This window comes from Malus domestica, chromosome 08 (genome assembly GCF_042453785.1).
Source record: "Malus domestica chromosome 08, GDT2T_hap1".
Classification (NCBI taxonomy): domain Eukaryota; kingdom Viridiplantae; phylum Streptophyta; class Magnoliopsida; order Rosales; family Rosaceae; genus Malus; species Malus domestica.
In genome coordinates, this window is record NC_091668.1 from 11105257 (window position 1) to 11127542 (window position 22286).

At 38.6% G+C, this 22286-nt stretch overlaps 4 protein-coding genes across 5 annotated transcripts; all 4 read left to right on the forward strand.

Moving 5' to 3' along the window:
• The first annotated feature begins 4140 nt into the window (after nt 1-4140).
• On the forward strand, nt 4141-7674 carry LOC103441328 (probable LRR receptor-like serine/threonine-protein kinase At4g31250). The gene is made up of 3 exons (XM_008380010.4): nt 4141-4822; nt 5548-6129; nt 7004-7674. Exons 1-3 carry the CDS (start codon nt 4141-4143, stop codon nt 7672-7674), a joined length of 1935 nt encoding a protein of 644 aa, XP_008378232.4.
• Nucleotides 7675-10808: 3134 nt separating this feature from the next.
• Nucleotides 10809-13648, forward strand: LOC103421223 (uncharacterized). Its single transcript, XM_070826265.1, is given in 8 exon segments — nt 10809-10856; nt 11122-11182; nt 11298-11347; nt 11349-11375; nt 11500-11623; nt 11929-12026; nt 12957-13039; nt 13318-13648. Coding segments are annotated over 8 exon segments (609 nt in total). The 3' UTR covers nt 13436-13648.
• LOC103421171 (probable nucleoredoxin 3) lies at nt 13464-16935 on the forward strand. 2 transcript variants are annotated; one of them, XM_017328305.3, is made up of 4 exons: nt 14255-14365; nt 15173-15455; nt 15656-16135; nt 16218-16935. In XM_017328305.3, the coding sequence occupies exons 2-4, from the start codon at nt 15378-15380 to the stop codon at nt 16797-16799; spliced, it is 1140 nt and encodes a 379-aa protein (XP_017183794.3). In that variant the 5' UTR covers nt 14255-14365; nt 15173-15377; the 3' UTR covers nt 16800-16935. The 2 variants fall into 2 exon arrangements, with proteins under 2 accessions (XP_017183795.3, XP_017183794.3); XM_017328306.3 differs by having other exon boundaries at nt 13464-15455.
• A 1166-nt stretch (nt 16936-18101) lies between these two features.
• On the forward strand, nt 18102-22248 carry LOC103441223 (U-box domain-containing protein 35). Its single transcript, XM_008379923.3, has 10 exons — nt 18102-18679; nt 18952-19052; nt 19189-19310; nt 19494-19699; nt 19786-19843; nt 19960-20266; nt 20358-20459; nt 20534-20962; nt 21149-21907; nt 22016-22248. The coding sequence occupies exons 1-10, from the start codon at nt 18472-18474 to the stop codon at nt 22052-22054; spliced, it is 2331 nt and encodes a 776-aa protein (XP_008378145.3). The 5' UTR covers nt 18102-18471; the 3' UTR covers nt 22055-22248.
• The last annotated feature ends 38 nt before the right edge of the window (nt 22249-22286 follow it).

Below are 22286 nucleotides of genomic sequence, written 5' to 3' on the forward strand. Positions count from 1 at the left end.
TTGGAACTTTATTCAACACGAAGAGGAAGAATTTGTAGCATGGGAGGTTGGGTGGGAGAGAGCAGGAAAGGGTTGCTGTTTTGTGTAAGATATAGAACTACAGTGGGAGGGTAGATGTCCAAAAAAAGATTTTGAAGTATTTATACATCTATTGGAGATTAACTTTAGAATTGGCTAAAATGGCTATTTCTTTAAGGGCTTATAGAAGGATCCAACACTCAGTGGAAGACCATAGTCATGATCAGAATAAAAATGGAAGTTTTCTGGGGAAGTCTGGGATGCTAGTTCAAATTCATCTTCCCAGTTCCAACACTCGGCGGGGCTGCGTCTGTCGAAGCATCTGTGAAGCCTCTTGATAAGAGGGCATAATAGGAAAGAAGAAATGCATTCCTGATTCCTTCACCATCCCGGAATCCAAATACCTCACCCATGGAGGGAGTCCAATTCTTCCAATTTCAAGAATTGAATTCCATTTTTCATATGGGTCCCACACACTGTTGATTCCTCTAAATTGTAGTAAACACAAGAGTTATCCGTAATCAGAATCGGATTCATTATTTTCATTTCGATTACGGATGCGTAAACACACCCTTAAAGAGATATTTGGCATCTCTTTCGTTAGTATTCAAGTCAGAAGCAATTGAGGAATTATACATTTACTTGGCAGTCTTAGACGTAGTAGTAAGCTCTGCCCTTATACGATAAGAGATAGGACTCAACTGCTAGTATTCTACACTTCTAAAACTCACCTCGATATGGAAACAAGATACTAGAGGATTGAAAAGCTAATTTTGTTGTTAGTTGCTGCATCTCGAAAGGTCAGACCAAACTTTCAAGCACATATGGTCGTTGTTATGACTCAATATCCCTTACGATTTATCCTATATGGTCTAGACGCTTCTCAACGAATGATGAAGTGGGCGTTGGAACTTAGAAAATACGGGTTAGCACGACGATAAAAGCTCAGGCCTTGCGACTTCATAGCAAAGCTTGCTCCCACCTGGATGACACGACAATATAGTCTAAAGACGCCCTCCAGCACGCCTTGGTCTAACCAGCCCTTTCTGACAAAGACTTTTGGCGCTTGTATATCGACGGTTCATCCAATTACAAAGGTTCTGGAGCAAGTTTGGTTCTCATCACCCAAGACGGCTCGATGCTCGAGCAGGCAATCATTCTAAGTTCAAGGCATCAAACAACAAAGCAGATTATAAGGCCTTATTGGTGGGCCTTTAAATGGCACAAGATCTAGCAGTCAAGAAGCTCGCAATCCATTCTGGTTCTCAACTCATCACTAATCAGACTACCGGGGAACATGCAACAAAACATCCAAGGATGGCACTATACCTCGAGAAGGTAAGAAAGCAACTTGAGGCGTTTCAGACTTACACCCTTACACAGGTGCCACAGGAAAACAATGCTAATGCAGCCTTAGGCTTCACTTTGGACCACCAATTCAGACGCTTTATCCTAATTGAGTTTTTGGAAAAGCCGAGCATAAAAGAAAAACCGGCAGCTGAAGTGTTACAAGTCAATACAACTTCAAGCTGGAAAGATCTCATCATTGACTACCTAGTCAACGGGACACTTTACAAAAATATTGGAAGTTAGGAAACTCCAAATAAATGCAACACATTGCTACATGTGGAACGACTTTTCATCCAATGATCATTTCAAGCCCACATCTCCATTGCATGGTGCCTCCCAAAGACTTGAAAGTTCTGAGCTCGATCCATGAATAAGTTTATGGAAACCACTCAAAAGGCCGATCCTTAGCACAAAAGGCCTTTAACGTTGGCTACTACTAACCCACCGTGCATTAAGACACTAAGAAATTTGTTAAAAAATGCAACAACTACCAAAGATTTAAGCATGTACGCATTGTCTGCTAGTGAGCTTTACCCGCAGACAAACCCATGGCCACTAATGTAGTGGGCAATCGACCTAGTAGGGCCCATGTCGCTCGCTACTAGGGGTAGGGGCATGATGATCATGGCTACAGACTACTTCACCAAGTGGGTAAAAGCCAAGCCCATGACCACCACTACTCAATTAGACATAGAGCGCTTCATATGGAGGAACATCATTTGTCAATTTGGCATCCCACAATCTATCATCACCAACTACAGCCCGCAGTTTGTGGGCAAAAATTTGGTGAGGTTCTTTCAAAAATATGGCATCAAGAAGCACATGTATACTCCTAGATATCCTCAAGGCAACGGGCAGGCAGAGGCATCTAATATGACAATCTTCAACTGCCTTAAGAAATTCCTGTCAGATAATAAGGGAAAGTGGTCAGACGAACTTCCTAGTGTTTTATGGGCATATCGCACAACCAAACAACAAGCAACCGACGAAACTCATTTCTCTTTGGCATTCAATTCCTAAGCAATCATCCCGCTCAATGTTATCGTGCTGAGCATCAGCACCCTACTACTAAGCATTGAGCAAAACAAAAAGGAGATTACCACAAACTTAGATATGGCCGAGGATGAGCACAAGAAGGCTATCACCCGCATTGCACCCTACTAGTATCAACTCCTCTCTAGCTACAACAAAATGCCAAAGATCTGGCAGTTTCAGCCTGGAGACCTAGTCCTAAGAAAAACCTTCACCACTGCTCGCAGAGAAAGCTCCAAAAAGATGGATTTCATCTAGGAAGGTCAGTACAAGGTCAGCAAAGTAGGCAACGATGTTAGTATTATGCATGACTTCCCACTTCACCTTGAGCCCTGCTTAGCTGGAATAAAGCTCGAAGACTCAAGCAGCTCAACGAGCACTACCTCGTAAACCGAGGACAATCTAGTTGTTATCAACTTTCTACCTTTCAGCTAAATTCGATATCCTTCCTCTCATTTTTCAATGAAGATTTTCGAAGTTATTCATCACTTGGCTCGATTACATATCTACAACAATTGTCTACTCTTGCTCTTATTGAAGATCGCAACCAATCAGGGGACTTACTGCAGGAATTGTGCCCTCCCCTCCCCCTCCCAAGACCAACCATGCTCTCCCCCCCTAGGTGAGGGTAAACTATGCAAATTTAAGTAAGTTTTGATGGCAATTACATTCTCTTTCCTAGAAGAATTTAAATTCCAAGTCAAAGAGGAAATCTACATCAAATTGGGACACAAACTCTATGTCTACCTATGCAGCTTTGGATTCCTACACCTCCTGTCCTTTCTGCGAGCAGCCCAGCAAGTGTGCAGGCATTTGTGGAGCAAAAAAAAAATCCCAAAAATCATTAAGCTGACACGTAGATTATTTCCCAAGAAAGACAAGACTGCCCCTATTAAATGAGTAGGGAACATTCTCATTCACCACATACAGTTGAGGTAGAGTAAGCAGAGATCAATGATTGCTCAAGGCACCCATGCCCGTAGAAAAGTCAAAGGCATTTATGATAGAATAATTCCTTATTCTTATCATAAATACATTCCTAATAAGAGATGACCTATTTCAAGTAAATAATCATAATTCCATTTATTTAGGATATCCACGCTAGAGGGTTGGTCCACTTCCTCCTTTTCTCCTATAAATATCCATCCAAAATTCACGAGACTTTTGCTGCCCACAAACTTCTAAATACATTCTTTTCAGAATTATAGCTTTGGCATTAGAGATTCTTTGGGCAAAACCCTTCATTCATCGTGGGTGCGTGAGACTTTTGGCCTTAATCATAGGTGTTATTATTTTACAGGTGCATTATTGTTAAAGAAAGAAATGGCGAAAACTTGCATCCACAATCTCCTTGCAAATATGAATCCAATCGGCTGAGCCAACAATGAAATAGTTCCCCGACACCATTAACAAGAACAAAACATCAACCGAACAGCACAACACCAAGCAAAAGACAAACAATAAACAAACACGTTTAGCACTGCCAAGGGAAAATCAAATCCAAATCTTTTAATTAGAATATTAATGCCGGCTTTCACCCCAGCTCATAATCCTTCATAGGGAACAATGAACCTTGTCATTCTCGCACCCCCAAATCTTGTATTTGTACCTTTCCGTCTTCCCCTACTCATTTCTGTCATCACATCCACTTAACTGAATCCCATATTTTCCATCCCTCCACCATTCTTCTTCTTCTTCTATCAAACCCGAGTTTCCAAACGGAAAACCCTAATTTTTATGATGGCACATATTCACAAAGCAACATATGATCACCATCACTGGCTTTTCATGCTAGTTTTCTTAGTACTATCATACGTTGCTTCCTCTTCAGATCCGACCGAGCCAGCCATCCTCCTCAAGTTCAAGTCATTTCTATCCAACGACAGTGCTTTGGACAACTGGACTAACGCCAAAGCTCCCTGCAACAGTACGCACAACCTCTGGGCAGGTTTGCTTTGTAATGGCGACGGCAATGTGTACGGGTTGGCTTTAACAAACATGGGTCTCCTGGGGATAATCGATATAGACACACTTATGGATTTGTCTGCCCTGAAAACCATAAGCTTCATGAACAATAGCTTTGAAGGTCCTCTCCCTAGTGTGAACAAACTTAGTTCACTTACATCAGTTTACTTGTCGCACAATAAATTCAATGGTGAAATCCCAGATAATTTTTTTGTTGGCATGAATTCCTTGAAGAAAATTTATCTGGATGGGAATGAATTCACGGGTAAAATACCAAAATCGCTGGCTGATTTGACTAAGATTGTGGAAATGGATATTCGGGGAAACCAATTCAGTGGGAAACTACCAAATTTTCCGCAAAATCCAAATGCATGGAAGACTTTGAATGTGTCATACAACAGACTCGAGGGTCGTATTCCGGCAGGCCTGAGAGTTTCCAACCCAAGCGCTTTCGTCGGTAAGTAATCAATTCAAGAATTTCATTATTTCACTATCGCGTCCACCTTTAGTTTAGAATGCTCTATTTGTTTAGTTTTCAGCCAGTACAGAATACATGATTTTCCTTTGAAATTTGACAGTTTTGTGCTTTTACCATTATGGGTGAACTAGGAAATTGATGTGCACGATTACTCTATTTCTTTGTCGCAGTCAGAACTTTCTTTCAATATTTGTCTCTCATGTGATACGATTGTCAATGATTGATATGTATGTGAATTCCATTATAAATTCACATACATCAACAATTGACAATCGTTTATGCGCGTATAAACAACTATTGTTAACACTAACTTAAAATGTATTTAATTGTGCATTTGAGTTTGAAAAGGGGAAATTCAGTCTAAATGTCATGTTAACTAATGAAATATATTAGAAAAATATGTGATTCCATGACTTTGTACTTTCAATTTAGAACTAAAAGTTTGAAACATTAATAGAAGAAGAAAATCAAGACCTAATCAATTTTAAGAAGAAAAAAAGTGGATTCGTTGACAAAAGATTGAGACATGCTCCTCCTTCATCATTGAAACTTGATCTCCTCAAACACGATCTTTTATATAATGGAAGCACGTCGATATAATGTCATTATCTATTTATTAAGCAAGTTACTTTTATCAAACAAAATGGGTTCTTTCGATTTTTAGTTTCTTGGGCCTAATATGGGTCTCTTGTGTTGACAAACAGGAAACCCAGACTTATGTGGGAAGCCACTGGCTGCATGCAAGTCCTTAAAGAAGAAAGTCCTTCTAATCATTGCCATCGTAGTCGTCTCAGTTGCTGCAATCTTGTTCTTCATTGTAGTATGCCTCAAACGACGCCGTTCAGCACAATCAAAACAAGTGACAAGAGTACAAAACAAACTAGGGGCCAACCATGACACAGGCGCAATGGAGGTCGAATTGGCAGCCGAAGAAGAAAATAACAACTTCAAGAACAATGCTGAGAGAGGAGGAGGGGAGTTGTATTTTCTGAAGAAGGACAGAAATTTTGAGTTGGAAGAGTTGCTGAGGGCCCCAGCTGAGGTTTTGGGAAGTGGGTCCTTTGGGTCATCTTACAAGGCAGGGCTTTTGAGTGGGTCCATGGTTGTGAAGAGGTTTAAGCAAATGAACCAAGTGAGGAAAGATGACTTTTATGACCACATGAGAAGGCTTGGAAGGTTGTCACACCCTAATTTGCTCCCACTTGTTGCTTTCTATTATAGGAAAGAAGAGAAGCTCTTGGTTCATGATTTTGTTGCCAATGGAAGCTTGGCTAGTCATCTCCATGGTATGTTCATAACCCTAATATCGCATGTCATTACATTGCTAATTAATCTCACATTTCACAAAGTTGGAATTCAAGTAGAATCTAAATGCACAAGTGCGTATTATTTCTGCACGACATATATTAATAATGTAATCACTAAATATGGTACAAACAATCTATTTGTAGATTATTATAGATTAATGATTTAATATACATCAAGCTGTTAGTCGATTAGCCACCCTCGGCAATGTAAAACAACATTGGCTAGCTTCTAATAGAAGGGGCATTGGGGCAGTGTAACAGGTGTAGTGGCACAAGGTCCCGAATTTATGAGATCCCCAAAAAAAAATTCATCCTCATAGATACTACGTATGAATATAAATTTTCTAATCAAAATATTATTGATTGAAAAGAAAAATTATCCTCATATGATTTTATCTATATTACAATTGATTAAGTACGTTGGGGTCCATACTTAAGATATTACTTTTCTACCTTTATCTAGCAATACAAAAACTTGTGTATTACTTTCTTTCACTTTTCTCTACCAATAAAAAACTAACTTGTATTACTTTCTTCCACAAATACAAGCATATTTATGTATCTCTTTTTCAGTCGTGCTCTTTTTTTTTCATTGCAATTGGAGATTATTCCATTAGTAAGAGTGAGATGCTGATTTCAATTAAGTTTGAATATTGTTTGTTGAATTATAATATATTGTAAAAAAAATAAAAACTTTAAATAAAAAGGGCTTTATAATTAAATTTGCACAAGATCCCTAAAATTTCGAAGACGGTCCTAGCTTCTAATTAATTAAACTCGACTGACCACGTTACGGATCACATCTGACGCTATTATATACCGAATTAATTTGATGTTTTTCACGCAATTTCAGCTAAGCGAGAACCCGGGCAGCCGGGATTGAATTGGCCAACTCGGTTGATGATCATCAAAGGAGTGGCAAGGGGTTTGGCCTACCTCTACAAAGAGTTCCCCGGCCTAACGTTACCCCACGGTCACCTCAAGTCTTCCAACGTGCTCCTAGACCACAACTTCAATCCTCTCTTGGCAGAGTATGCCCTAATACCCCTAGTCAACACAGACCATGCCCAAAAGTTCATGGTGGCTTTCAAGTCCCCGGAGTTCTATCACAACGAACGCTCGTTAAAAAAGACCGATGTATGGAGCCTAGGCATACTCATCTTCGAAATGCTCACCGGAAAATTCCCAGCAAACTATCTCCAACCCGGGAAGAGAGCGAACGCGGACTTAGCTGCTTGGGTGAACTCAGTTGTGAGAGAAGAGTGGACGGGTGAAGTGTTTGACAAGGACATGAAGGGGACGACGAACGGAGAAGGTGAGATGCTGAAGATGCTGAAGATTGGGATGTGTTGCTGTGAGAGCAGTGTGGAGAGGAGGTGGGATTGGAGAGAAGTTGTGGACAAGATTGAAGAGTTAAAGGAGAGGGACGGTGACGAAGACTACTCATCTTATGCTAGTGATGGGGATGTGTACTCTTCTAGGGCTATTTCTGAGGACGATTTCTCTTTCTCTGTTAATGCTTGAGAGAGTTTCGAGAGGCTTTGGTGGAGAAACAAAAATGCATTCATGTGGAATGGAAATTAATCAGGAGGATTCATTTACATATGCTTTTGCCCTACGTGTTGGTAAATATATTTGCACTCTATATATATAAAGGTGCTAATTTGAGGAACAATGAATAACAATGGCCAAAGAAGAAAAGAAAAAGCACCTTGAATTTTTTTGTATTTTAATCTTATTTTTATTTGAAGGCTTATTTTTAATTTGCAATCTATTGGTATTAGTAATGTGTGAGTATGTGACATATTCTATGAACTTCATTCTTTTGAATTTCCACATGAATGTATGATCTTTTGATTTCTTTCGTCTGACTTTCAATTTGATTATGAGATTCCTTAATCTTTTTAAACATGCCCTTTGATGTCAAATTCATCATATTTATTTGTCAGTTTTGCCCACATAAATAGAGGGAAAACCCTTAATTGTCCAATTAACTAAAAAAGGATAGGTTTGATTGACAGCAAAAAACCAAAGAGACAACATATATATACAAATTGGTGTACCAAGTGGTGTATACAATCAACATTCACTGAGATATATTCATTAACTAACGTAACATGTACACATCCCTTACTACATCAGATTAGATAGTACACAAATGTAGTATTTTCCTTGTTTAAAGGTTTAGAAGGCTCAAAATTCAATTTCAAGTTCAAGACACACTACTAAAAATTCTCTCTTTACCGAACACATACACAACACCATATTTAGTTGTCATTTACTTTGTTTAGGCAATGGTGCCTTAATTGGCACCCAATTGTTAAATACGTCCATCCACCTTATTTTGTTGAATTTATACTTCACTTTTACTCTTTATGAACACAGAACATATAATTAGATTGGAAGAACATCAATCTCCTTCCACAGACCAAACAGAAAATAAGACCCATTTCCCAGTCACAAGTAAATTGTCGCTGAAATGTTCTGAACATCTTCGGTAGGCAAACCACGAAAGGTTAGCATGCTATTTCAGCTTCAGCCCACCGAACACATCCAAAATAGGAGAAATTGGCTAGTTTGGGAAAGGAAGCAAACAATGCAACCAAAGAGTGATATTATAGTGGGAAATGGTTCATTTTATGATCTCAGTTTACCTTTATAAGGACTTGCATGTACCAGGTTCGTCCCTGTAGAGGTAACTAAAATCAATAATGTGATCTCATGTAGATTGAAGATCCCCTCATCAAACCCTATAACTTTATAACATAAAAATTTATTCTGAATATTTCATAACAGTAATGCCAAGGTGACGAAATTTTTAAACCAAATTTTGTAATCCAAATGATGTGTTTGTTGATTATAGGATTATTACGTAACTGTTGATTAACGTGCTTATTTTCTATGGTGACACGTCATCTGATTTGCAAATTTAATTTAAAAATGTAGTCTCCTTAACATTATCTATTTCAAGAACACAAAATTGCATTACCGATTCTTAGAATGGCATTCCCATTCTCTTGACACGCACATAACAAACACTAATGCAACAAGAAATACTGAACTCAAATTTTGAAATGAATTCTACAAGCACCTTCGATCTTTCTTTGCTCTTTCTTAGGGCTTGTTTGGTATTGCTGCGCTTTGAAAAAAAAAAAAAAAAAAAAAAAAAACTGATTATGCTGTGCTATGAGAATAAGCTCATTTTTGTTGTTTCACACTTTCAGCTTTTTTTGCCCAAAACTGTGAAAATAAGTTGTTTTTAAGTGTTTGCCAAACATCTTTTTGAACTCAATTTTTTTTATACCCATTTTTTTATAAAAGCACCTAAGTACCAAACCAGTACTTATACTCCTGCCCAAAAGCATTACTCAACTTCATGTGTACTACAACACATAACTCATAGCACAATATTGAATCAATTGTTCATTCTGCAGTCAAGCACAAGTTTGAACATACACTTTGCGAGAAGCTAAAAGGAGAACGAAAATCGTCTAAATAATATTTACCCTATCAAATAAAATCTTGGTGAGAAAAGTCTTATTGTCCAAATATTCCCATGTGGGTGACCAAAGAACAAATAACCTTCATCTCTCTAAGATTATCTCCAACTTAATGACGGAAATTTTTTTTTTCCAAGAATTTGGGCCCATTTCTTCTCCAGTATTATTTAAGAGTGGGACAAACAAGATTTTGGGATTGGGCTGGGAATTTCTGTCTTGTATCCACCCCGGGTGGATAAAATTGGGTGGAAATGGGGTTCATCGTGGCAGCAAACCCATGTTAAAAAGAGAGACAACAGTACTGACGCTGGAGGATCCAATATAGCGGGGCATAGGGTAGGACGAAAATGTGCATATGCGATTTCATGATTGTTACCATTCATGTTGTCGTGTCTCTCGAGTTATTTTTAAAATCCAACTGTTCAAATCAAGTTTAATCAATTTTAATGGTAATAAAAAAAAATTTAACAACTCAAATTTAAATTCAAAGATTAAAATAATGTTATTGATTAATCCAAATCAGATCTAATACCAAAACTTTATAAATACCCATCTACTTTGGGTGTACCATAACAAAAATTCAAATTTCTTTTTTGGAATCTGATTTTTTTTTTTTACATCAAAACGTTCGTAAAATTAAAACAAGATAGATGATACAAAAACTTAATTCCAAAATTATTAGCAAATAAAAAATTAAAGAAATACAAAAATTAACAAAATATAAAGTTGGGGTGTGAGTTGTAGTTGTTAAGGGCTTATTCGGCAAATGCTTTTAAATGATTAAAAGCGTTTTTAGAAAAAATATTTTTATGTTACAAAAGCATTTGAAATGTTTATCGCTAAAGCACTAATTATGTGCTTCTTGCTGAAAACATTTCAAGTATTTTTTTTTTCAAAATTTTCATTTGTACTAATGTATAATTCCAAAAACATTTTATCTTAAAAGGGCTTTTTATAGTTTAAAAGTTCTTGCCCAAGCAAGCTATTACTCTTGGAGGGAAGCCGACTAACCTCGTATGGACGAATAGTAAATTTGGGATTTCCCACTTGGTTGGAGATGGTCTAAGCGCGCGCGCAGTTTCTTTCTCCTACGTTTTCGTTTCGTTTCACTAGCCTTTCGTGACAGCTAGGGTTTAAGGAACAGAAGCTTTCTATTCAATGGCGTGGTGGGAAGCTACGAAGAAACCCGTGTTCTCATGGCAGCAGGTAAATTTCTACCCCAATCTCTCCTTCCCAATTGTCAATTTAGTTTTTCTCCGCACCGCCCCTAAACCCTAAATTCTACAGATACTACTGAATCCGGAAACGACGTCGGACAATTGATTTCACTCCGCCATCCCAAGTTCGGTATAGCACAATGCACGCATTTAATTTCTTCAAATTTTGGAAATTAGGGCATGTTTCATGTTTTTTATTCAATTTATTGACTGGAAACAAAATGTGCTGCCTTTTTGTTAATGGGGTACTTCAGGAACTCAATTGGTTTAAGCAATCCTACACTTCTTGGTTTCTGGGTGAATATGTTACTGAAGGTTGTACCTTTATTGAGTTTCCTTTTATTATATTAGTTGCTCAATTTTTTTTGTAAAGTTTTTGAAATGTGGATTATTCTGACCATTGGCTAATTTCTGTTGCAATAACATATAGATGGTGGGTTATATACTGCCACTCCAGTTGACCCTGTCTTCATTTTTCTTCCCCATATTTTAAGAAGCTAGGATGAAGGTACCCAAACTTCCGTGGTGCTTTAATCCCACAACCTACGTATGAATCTTGTTTTAGTATTTTTGTACATTATGTTTATCCCTTTTGATCCCGGTGGTTGTTTCATTGATTTAAAAAAATGCAGAAGGGGGACGATCCTGGGAAGTTCAGGCTTTTAGATGACATAATCTTCATCGAAGGCTATCCGGGATACCATAAATTACTGTCCATTGCAGAGAACTGTATGCAATTAGTTTGCGAAATAAAAGGTGGGATGCTACCCATGCAGTTGTAGTTCAGATTTTAGGTGGAAGCTTGTAAAATTGATCGATGAACATGTACTGTAGCATGATTGCATCTTACTTTGCTTGCAAAATGCGGTTTCAATGTAGAACAGAACGAATGACCTCTAATTTAAGAGGCTATATGTTAGCCTGAGTTTCAATGTGCTTGTTTCATTGGATTTTCCAATTTAAGTGATTTGAATTCTTAAAATGTTAAGTGTCAAACATTAGAATGGACTCTGTTATAGTATTCAAGTGGATAAGGTTTTTGTTTCCCTCTTTGTGTGCAGAAGTTGGATCCTTCAAATTTTTTAGGCTGGATGATTCCAAGGTTCTGGCTTGGTTGTACCACAAGGTCTGTCTACATCTGATTTCGCTCAATTTTGATGTTTGATGAATTACTCTCCCATCCCCCCTGTTTTAGTTAGTTTTTGGGTATGAAACCTTGTTGAAAAACAGCGTGATCTATAAAATATGTATTTGACAGACCACACCTTTCAGTTTAAGAACTGCATTTGTACATCATTCGTGCATCAAAGCCATACATGAAGGATAAGCATGGATGTTTACTTTTATACGTTTAGCTTTTTAAAGATAAGGCACTCCATATTACTTGTACGCACATGACACGAGTGACCATCAACTCGTTGGTTTACTTATTCCTGCTGGTGTTGTTAGGTTAGTCTTCTGGGACAGTAACACCTCTTCCTCCAAATAATATGGTGGAGGCTAAGTTCTGGTGTTCAAGCAAGTGCAAGTGTTTGTAGCGTTTTGAGATTATTGAATATATCCATGTATAACCATGTCTATGTCATCCACAGAATGTCGTCCAAAGTTTTTTATAATCTATGTTCTGTGGTGGCTGGTATGTCAGCTAAAACAGACACTATCCACTTTGGACCATAATTATGCTGCACGGGAAGAGAAAGACATGTGTACAATTTCAGTGAGAGAGAATTTATTTATGACCTTTTTGTTTCTCTCCCCTCTTTCTCTCTAGTGTGTGGTTGAATTTTCATCTCTTCAATGTTGAATGGGTTAAGTGAACTAACTTGACAGTCAAAGAATGAGATGTAGCCAAAGACTATAATGGGATGGTAAAAGTGAACCATTTCGTAAACAAATAGGTAATTCACCTCCTCTACTGGTGCAGTGACTGATGCAGTTTCAGTATTGGGGGAATGTGAAGGTTGAGCCCTGGTTGAAGCCTTTGAGTGACCGTTTAAGGTATTGCATAAATAATGGTCTTATTGTTGCTAATTGTGATGATTCTTCTTTATGTATGAAGTCTGGATTTCTGATTGTGTTTCCAGGATAGATTTTTCAGAAGCAACAAGAAAAACGTCAGATATCGAATTTACTGCCACAGGAAGTAACCTGGGGCCTTGTAATGGTTCACAGGTATGACCCCCAGTCCCAGACATAGGGCCAGTTTTATCTACAAATTGGAAAAAAGACTAAAAATCACTTGGTTGCAGGGTAGAGCCTGGACTCTTTCCTGGGAGCCAAACACACACACACACACACGATGTGCACTCAAATGTTTAACCGAGTGTTTTCAAACTAAATAGTTAGAGTTGATAAATGTTTTCCATATCTCATGACTAGTAAAAATTTGGATTAATTCTGATTCGTTTTTAATCTTTATATGCATGCTATAATTTTTGTCATGAAAACAGTAAGGGTAGGATTAAGTCAACTCGAGCCGGAAGGCAAGCGAAGAAGGCCAAAGTGGAGGCAGAATCACATAACAGCAGAGATATGTTTATTAGGGCTTCTTCAGGAAGGAAAAAGTGAACCATTTCAAAACGAAACACCGTTGCGTAAATCATGAAATTCCTGCATCATGATTCAAGTTGCCAATTGACCAACATGCTGTCTCCTTGTAATGCTTTGACTGTATTGTTTATTCGTGCCACAGTGATTAGTAACTTGTTTCTCAAGTTTCATCAATGTTCTATTTATATTGTAAAAACTAAGCTTACTCAATAGCAGCATCTGTATTTGGCACCTGTTGTATTGTATCGTGCAGAACTTTTTTTGAGTCTGTTGAATGTTTACTGCAATAGCTGAGCACAGTGGCCCCTGTGCGGATGGGTGACTACCAGCCGTGGTTGATGGATGAATGTACGTCCCACCGAGGAATTCATATTCATTAAGGTTGATTGACGGACATAGGTTTCTCCGTGAAATTTTAGTTCATTAACGGCTGACAGTCACCTATAAGCTGCCTTGCTGCGGCGTCCTGCGATAAACCTTTCGGTATCAACTCCGCCCCGCCCGTCTGGCCCATGAGAGGTTCCGATTTGTCATGCGTTGGTAGACTCGGTCAGGCTATGAAATCCGTCTACCTTATCCGATCGTTTGAATGTGACATATTTAATTATCTAAGATTCTAAATATTTTTTTTTAATAAATTAAATTAATTTAAAAATATATATTTTTTTTAGGATTTACCGTCTGTGTAAGAACACGTCTTTCGTGACGCCGAGGACTTGCCGTTAGAGTGAGAATCTAAATCTATGAAATGGATATACCTTCCTAATATTATTTATTCTTATTTATCCAACCTTTTTTTTATTCTATTTATTATTATTATTCTTTGGCATTTGTCATTTTTTTCTCCAGACTTCTCTCTCTGAGTAGTGTCTGTGGCTTTAATTCCTTGGAATTTGCATAATATATTCAAGGCAGGATTTCAGGAATAACTTCACGAAAAATTGTAAGGTACACTTGTTTGCTCTAACTTTGATTCACTCGAGGATTATTTTATCTGATTTATAATTATGAATACCATAATCTTTGTTTCTGTTCATCAACACTCCCACCGGATTATCAACGTAATCTACAGATTTTCAATTACGACGATGAAAGATTTATCATTTTTCATGTGCATGCATGTGCGTTTGTTGAGTTTTATATACATGCATCAACGATTGACAATTGCTGACATAGATGGTGGTCCCAAGAATAGCTCTTAGCGAAATACTTACGAAGCTGTTGTAGGGACTACTAGGGAGCATTTGCCTTCACTCCTTGTTCCCGAGTTCGAATTCTCCCTCCTTTTAGCCTCCTTTGTGAGTTGCAAGGATAGTTGAGCTAGAATAAGAACAGGGTCTGATTCTGCACAGTTGCAAGTTCTTTCTTCCATTTATGCAACACACGGTTTGCTGCATCGTGGGCTGCTAAGCTCTAGATCCTCCTACCGAAAACGTTATATGTAAGGCATCTCTCACGAAAGCATAAGTTTTTGGACGCCCTCCGTAGTAAGGAACCATTTGTTGGAATATTCCTTTGTCTAGATGCCACAAAGAGTTGCCAACTAAATCAAACACGGAAGTTAATAAGATATGTGTATCACATGTTCTTTGATTTATTGGAGAATTATAAAGGAGAGAATAACTAACTAGGCGAATCATCCTCATGTCTATGTCTTCCCTTTATCCGTAGACGAATTACATTTTGGGAGAATAACAAATTACGGATTGATTCGTATCGAAAGTGTTTCAAATTCGATCCCCTTGTTGAATATAGATGAAGCATCTCCGCCTCCAAAAGTTTGTAGCTTGAAAACATGATGACGTACACACATATGCGTAATGTGAAGCAGAGATTCTTGTGCAGCAAAGTCTAGCTACTTTTGTGAATGTCACGCTTTCTTTTCGTTCCATTCGTAACTGTATCTGTGTTTTGGGAAATATAAAAGAAGGGTGGAGGCCATACTTTGCTTGTAGTTCTGATGGCAGTGCATAGCAACAATATAGCAACCGTTCTCGAATCTGAAGGAGTTGAGTTTCTTCTATCCGGTGACACAAAGGTATGTAGTCTCGAAAAGCTTGTCTTCTTCTTTCCCTTGTTTCAGTCAGTATTTTGTCATGTTAATTTCTTCGGTTGTTGGATGTCCAAATATGTTAGTTTCACGAAGTTATAGGAACGTGAGGTTCAAGTAGTTTTATGGTGAATTTCTATCTTGGTTATGATAATTAAAACTTAATCTTTTGATTACGAGATTATTAGGTACCGTTATCGTCATGTAATGGGAAGACAGTGTGCCTCTACTTCTCTGCAAATTGGTGTCGGCCTTGCAAGGCTCTTACCCCTCAGCTGGTGAGACTTTATGAAGTGCTTAGATTGGAAGGAAAAGAGTTTGAGATAATCTTCATCTCCTTCGACCCCAATGAGGAAAAGTTCAATGAACACTTCAAGTGCATGCCATGGCTGGCAGTGCCCTTTGATGCCAATCTTCATAAAAGATTGAGTGACATGTACTGCATAGATCGCATCCCATCACTCATTTCATTAAGTTCAGATGGATTATCCATTGAGGAAGACTTGGTTGGATTAATTGAAGACTATGGGGCTGATGCATTTCCATTCACTAACAAGAGAAGAGAAGAGCTAAAGGCTGCCGATGAAGCAAAGCGTGAAGGGGGAAAAATCGAAGAGTTGTTGACGCATCAAGGACGAAACCATGTCTTGGCTAGTGATGGCAGAGAGGTAGAGTTTAGTATACTTCTTTCGGTTGTTAATTTGTTATAGATTTCTTACGCGAAAATTGACATTTGATCGCCGCCTGCAGATACAGGTGTCTGAACTTGTTGGTAAGACAGTAGGCCTTTACTTTGGTGCACACTGGAGCCCTCCTTGCCGTGCTTTTACTTCCAAACTCATAGAAGCATACGAAGAGCTCATGACATCCGGTGATCAAGACTTCGAAATCATCCTAGTCTCCACAGACCGAGACCTCAAAGAGTTTGAACTCAACACTAGTAGCATGCCATGGCTTGCCATACCCTACCAGGACAAAACAAGACAAGACCTTTGTAGAATCTTCGACATCAAAGTGATTCCGGCTCTGGTTCTGATAGGACCGAATGGGAAGGCGATTAGCACAAATGGGAAGGCCATGGTCTCCTTACACGGTGCCAAGGCCTTCCCGTTCACAGAAGCGAGGATCACAGAGCTCGAAGCAGAATTGAGAAAGGAAGGAGAGGCATTGCCTCCTCAAGTGAAGGACTTGAAGCATAAACATTTGCTTAAGTTAGAGATGGCCAAAGCATATGTGTGTGATTATTGCCAAAAACAGGGGAGGTTTTGGGCATTTTCTTGTGGTGTTTGTGATTACGATCTTCATCCAAACTGCGTAGAAAAATCGTTGTAAAAATGGGTTTATGAACTATGAAATTTGATATTCTCAAAAGTATTATAAAATATTTGTAAGATAATAAAAAATTTGAAAGGTGTGTACTTCTAGCTCTCATCTCAAGTTAATATGAAATTCTGATCTTGGTGCATAAGTAAATGCTCTTAACTATTTCAATTACGAGCCCCTTACGGAGCATGAGTTGTTATATCATATTTAATTTTTACATATTGCCACTCTCCCTAACTAGTGTTGCAATAGGGACAATAAATGATTTGAACATTGGCGACAATAGAGCTACTCTTTTATTATATTGTCATATTCCCAAATAAAATGATATTTGTTGTAGGGGTATTTTAGTGAGGGAATAGGAAAAAGGAGCAGCACGGGGGGAACGAGAGTATAGAGAGTTGGAGAATTTTTGAGGTGTTGTTTCTCACCACTTTATTCCTTTATTTATAATAAACATAGTAAACTTCTTTAGCCTACAAGAAATACAAAATCCAATAAAAAAGATTTAGAACATAATCATAAATACAATTAATATATGGCCACACACAAAGTTTGTGTGAAAATTTTTACTTTTTTTTTTAAATTAAAGGAGGATGGAAAAGAGTGAGAGAGAACGTGGGAGTGGAGAGGGAGGGAGAGAGGTTTGTTTTTTATATTTTATTTTTTATTTTTTACTTTTTTACTTTTTTAAAATTAGATATGATAAAATCACCTGTAGGTGAGGTTTAAACAAAAAACAACAAAATTTTGTTTTGTGAAATTACGTTGCTGACCTTAACTTTTTTGTTGTGATAGAAGACAAAAATGTTTTTTCACCCTCTTTTGATTGATAAAGAAGGTTTCATTAATATGTAATTTAGATTAAGTTATCTTGTTTGATGAAATCTTGACTCTTGACTTCTTAGATAATGGTTTCACATTGACTATAACCTATAAAGAATTGCTCGAATGAGTTGCCGATGCACGCATGTGCTCATCCTGACCATTCATTTTTGTGGAATTGACGTACGCGTCATGACTGATGTTTCTTAATCTATGAGTCAATTTGTAGTCCGAATTCTTATAATTTGTTTTAAAAATGAATAACAATGACATTTTGTCATGAATTGTCATTAAGAATGGATCAAATCTTGTCCTTGTGCAGAGTGGGTGAGAATTTGAAGGAGAGGGAGGGTTGACTGAGTGACCAAAATATAGTCATTAGTTAGGGACAGGTTAAAACACCAAAACAATCCGCAAATGGTGGAGGGTCTCTCATAAAAACAACCCAATTGAAGAGAGTGAGATATTTATGGATTCACCAGTGAAAAATCAAAAGCAATTGGTTATTCCCAAAAGTGCTTTTTCTTCTTCTTGTTTGGTTGCTCTCCAAGAACAAAAAAAGTAACATTAAAGTCAACACAAACACAACACATACTTGAAACGCAAATCCTTCTTATCTCTCTTTAGAGATCCTGCTGCAAAAGAGAGATAAAGGAGCTTAAACAAAGATATAAAATTTAAAATGCCACCAAAAAAATTTAAAAACCCTTATTAATTCTGGGATTCCAAGGCATTTTTTGGTAGTTTGTATTGGATTTTTTGTTTCTTCTTCTTGTTTTTGTTTGGTTTTTTCTTCTTATTTCTTAAGATTAAGAAAGTACAGGAAAAGAAGAGAGAGAGAGAGAGAGAGAGAGAAATGTGGCTACCCAATAATCAAGTGGACAAGAAGGAAGCAGGGAATGGGATTGTGGCAGTGGCAATAGACAGGGACAAGAACAGCCAATGTGCTCTCAAATGGGCAATTGACAGTCTCATCAAACCAGGCCAATCTGTTCTTCTCATCCATGTCAAGGTCAAGCATTCCATAATTTCTCAGTCGCATTCTCTTTCCAATTCCACCCCAAGTACGTACATATTGCTATGTTTTCATTTTCAGGGCAGTGATTTTCACGCTCCCGTTTTCTTCTTCTGCACTCCTCCTCTCGCTTCCGTTAGTTGACTCTCCTTTGGGTTCAATCCAAGGGAACGTTCAGGGAGGAGAAAAGGGGAGTGTGCGAAAATCGCTTCTGTTTTTTTTTATCATTTCGATGTCTTTCTTCTTCTGTTGCTTGATATGCAAGTTAAGTTAAATCACACCTCAAGATTTTGCATTTTGGTGTTTGATTTTTGGTTGCAGGAAGTAATCCAAATTGGGACCAACAGTTGGTATGCAAAGACCCTGATCCCCAAACCCGGGAATTGTTCCTTCCCTTTCGTGTTTTTTGCACACGTAAAAATGTGAGTTTGATGAACTTATACTTGCATTCTTGATCGATATTCATTTAGGGTTCATGAACAATTACACATCTGTTTAGGATTTGAAAATTTTTATTGCTTTTTTACTTGTGTGTTATCTTTTCCTTTTCGAATTCAGATACAATGCAGAGACCTTGTACTAGAAGACTCCGATGTAACGAAAGCATTAGTTGAATACGTTACTCAAACTGCAATCGAGCATTTGGTTGTTGGTGCCTCAGCAAAAACCGGCTTTCTTCGGTAAGTGCCTTCATTTGTAAGTCAGCTGCCGGTGAACGAATTATTTACCCTCCTAATTGTGCTATTTGATTGCAAGTTTAAATTTCTGAAACTATGAAACCAATTCTTTAGGGCGTTACGTTGCTTTGTATGCCATGAAATTCCACAGAACATTGTCTCATTTTTTAAAAAAAATTTATGTAGATTCAAAGCATCAGATATTCCAGGAAACATATCAAAGGGGGCACCAGACTTTTGTAATGTATATGTTGTATCCAAGCAAAAACTCCAATCAAGGAGGGCAGCCTCACGTCCTGCCCCGGCTGTCTCACCCCTACGCAACCCAGCTCGTAACCACACCACAAGCCCAAAGTCAGAGCCGTACGTCTTCCCTCCTTCTGGTAACAAAGGTTAGTTTCTTTCACCCTTAAGCATAATCTTCTCCCACTAATTTTTTGAAAGTCAAGGAACCTTAAAATGTTGGATCCTCTTCCAGGAAATGAAAAGCCACCAGAACCACCACGTCAATCCCACGATGAAATGGACTTCTTCAGGTCAGTAGCAGCTCTCAATCTCTCCCTTTCAATGAAGATGGACAAAATGGTCTTTAAAACATAAAGCAATTTATCTATTTTGTTGTGAGAACTAACAGTAATATTACGGAAAGCAGGTCTCCGTTTACTAGGAAAGGCCCGAACGGGAAGTCATATGCAGATCTCCCTATGCCGGATACTGACATATCTTTTGTTAGCTCTGGAAGGCCGAGCATTGACCGTATCTTCCCTGCATTTTATAACGAAAACCTAGATTCAGGAAGAGTCACCCCACCACGAATGTCCAACAGCACGGAAGTAGACTTGAACCACAGCTTTGAGTCTATGCAGTACTTTGGACGGAGGTCCGTGGATGTCAGCTCCTCTCCACCCGCATTCTCTTCGGTTTCTCAGGATAGCGATAGGTTATCCTCTGCATCAATGGTAAGTGCATCTAGTCTCTATTAATTTACGAATGTGTACTTTTAGTTAAATTTTGTTACAATAGAAATGTTTTTTGTCACTCGAATTTCAGGAAGACATGGAGGCTGAAATGAGAAGGCTAAAGCTGGAGCTCAAGCAAACTATGGAAATGTATAGCACTGCCTGTAAAGAGGCACTCTCGGCGAAGCAAAAGGTACGCGAAATTCTATCAACATTTTACACCTTTCTTGATTTCACATACGTCTGATAATTGATGTTATTTTACAGGCTGTAGAACTCCAGCGCTGGAAATTAGAAGAAGAAAGGAGATTGGAAGAGGCGCGGCTAGCTGAGGAAACCGCAATGGCTATTGTAGAAAAGGAGAGAGCCAAGTCCAGAGCAGCCATTGAGGCTGCTGAAGCAGCTAAGAGGATTGCAGAACTGGAAGCACAAAAAAGAATCAATGCAGAAATGAAAGCACTCAAAGAACACGAAGAGAAAAAGAAGGCACTTAGCGCTCTGCAACAGTCCGATGTCAGGTATAGGAAGTACTCAATTGAAGAGATTGAGGCTGCCACAGAGTTCTTTACAGAATCCCGCAAGATTGGAGAAGGAGGTTACGGTCCTGTATATAGGTGTAGTCTAGACCATACTCCTGTTGCAATTAAAGTTTTACGTCCAGATGCGGCACAAGGAAGATCACAGTTCAACCAAGAGGTATGAAACAAAAAGGCGCGTGTTCTCTTTCCAAACAGTTTGACAATATAAGATACTTATGCTGCCTGACTATGTATTTGGACCCCCAGTTTGGTTGATTCTTGTATTGCCGGGCTGTCTGACAAGGGATTATAAATTTGGAAACATTAGTTTTTCTTTGGTTGATTTGCTAATTACTATGAACAGGTTGAAGTATTGAGCTCTATACGGCATCCTAACATGGTTCTTCTGCTGGGAGCCTGCCCAGAGTACGGATGCTTGGTTTATGAGTACATGGCTAATGGGAGCTTGGAAGACCGTCTTCTTCGTAGAGGAAACAGTCCAATTCTCTCTTGGCAACTTAGATTTAAGATTGCAGCTGAAATTGGGACAGGCTTGCTATTCCTCCACCAAGCCAAACCAGAGCCACTAGTTCACCGTGACTTAAAGCCCGCTAACATCTTGCTTGACCGCAACTATGTGAGCAAGATCAGTGATGTTGGCTTGGCCAGGCTTGTGCCCCCATCTGTTGCTGACACCGTGACACAGTATCGCATGACATCAACAGCTGGCACGTTCTGCTACATAGATCCTGAGTATCAGCAAACCGGCATGCTTGGTGTTAAGTCTGATGTGTACTCTCTTGGGATTATGTTTCTGCAAATGATCACAGCGAAGCCGGCAATGGGATTGACTCACCATGTTGAAAGGGCAATTGAGAAGGGGACTTTCGAAGATATGCTGGATCCATCAGTGCCAGATTGGCCGGTTCAAGACACATTGAAGTTTGCCAAGCTGGCTCTCCAGTGTGCAGAGTTGCGGAGAAAAGACAGGCCGGACCTTCGAAAGGTTATCCTGCCAGAACTTAACAGATTGAGAGGGATTGCTGAAGAGACAATGCACCCAACACTGATGGCTGGTGGTCATAGCCCCTCATCCGAACACAGCCAAGTTTCTGTACAGCTAGTAAGTGTATATGGACAAGAAATACAGTCCTCTTTCTCTCACTAAATCCTACTTTGAACCCTGAAAATTGTCGAATGCGGTCTAAAAGGTGTTGATTGGTTTTTGCAGGAGGGGAGTGAACCAGAAACAAGATCTGCTGAGAGCTAGGAATAGCCAGCAAACACTCACTATCATCTCAAACCGTAGACTATGTAAGAAAACATGTCTAAGGATTGTAAGTAATTAATCACAACAAAAAAATTGTAATAGTTTTGTAGATAAATTGACGGGTCGATGAAACTCAGCATGTATGTGACAGTTTGGTTTTTGGTATTCTAGAGTAGTCAATTACTTATGATCAACTATCAATTTCTTATATTCTCTTTGTCGATAATTGATA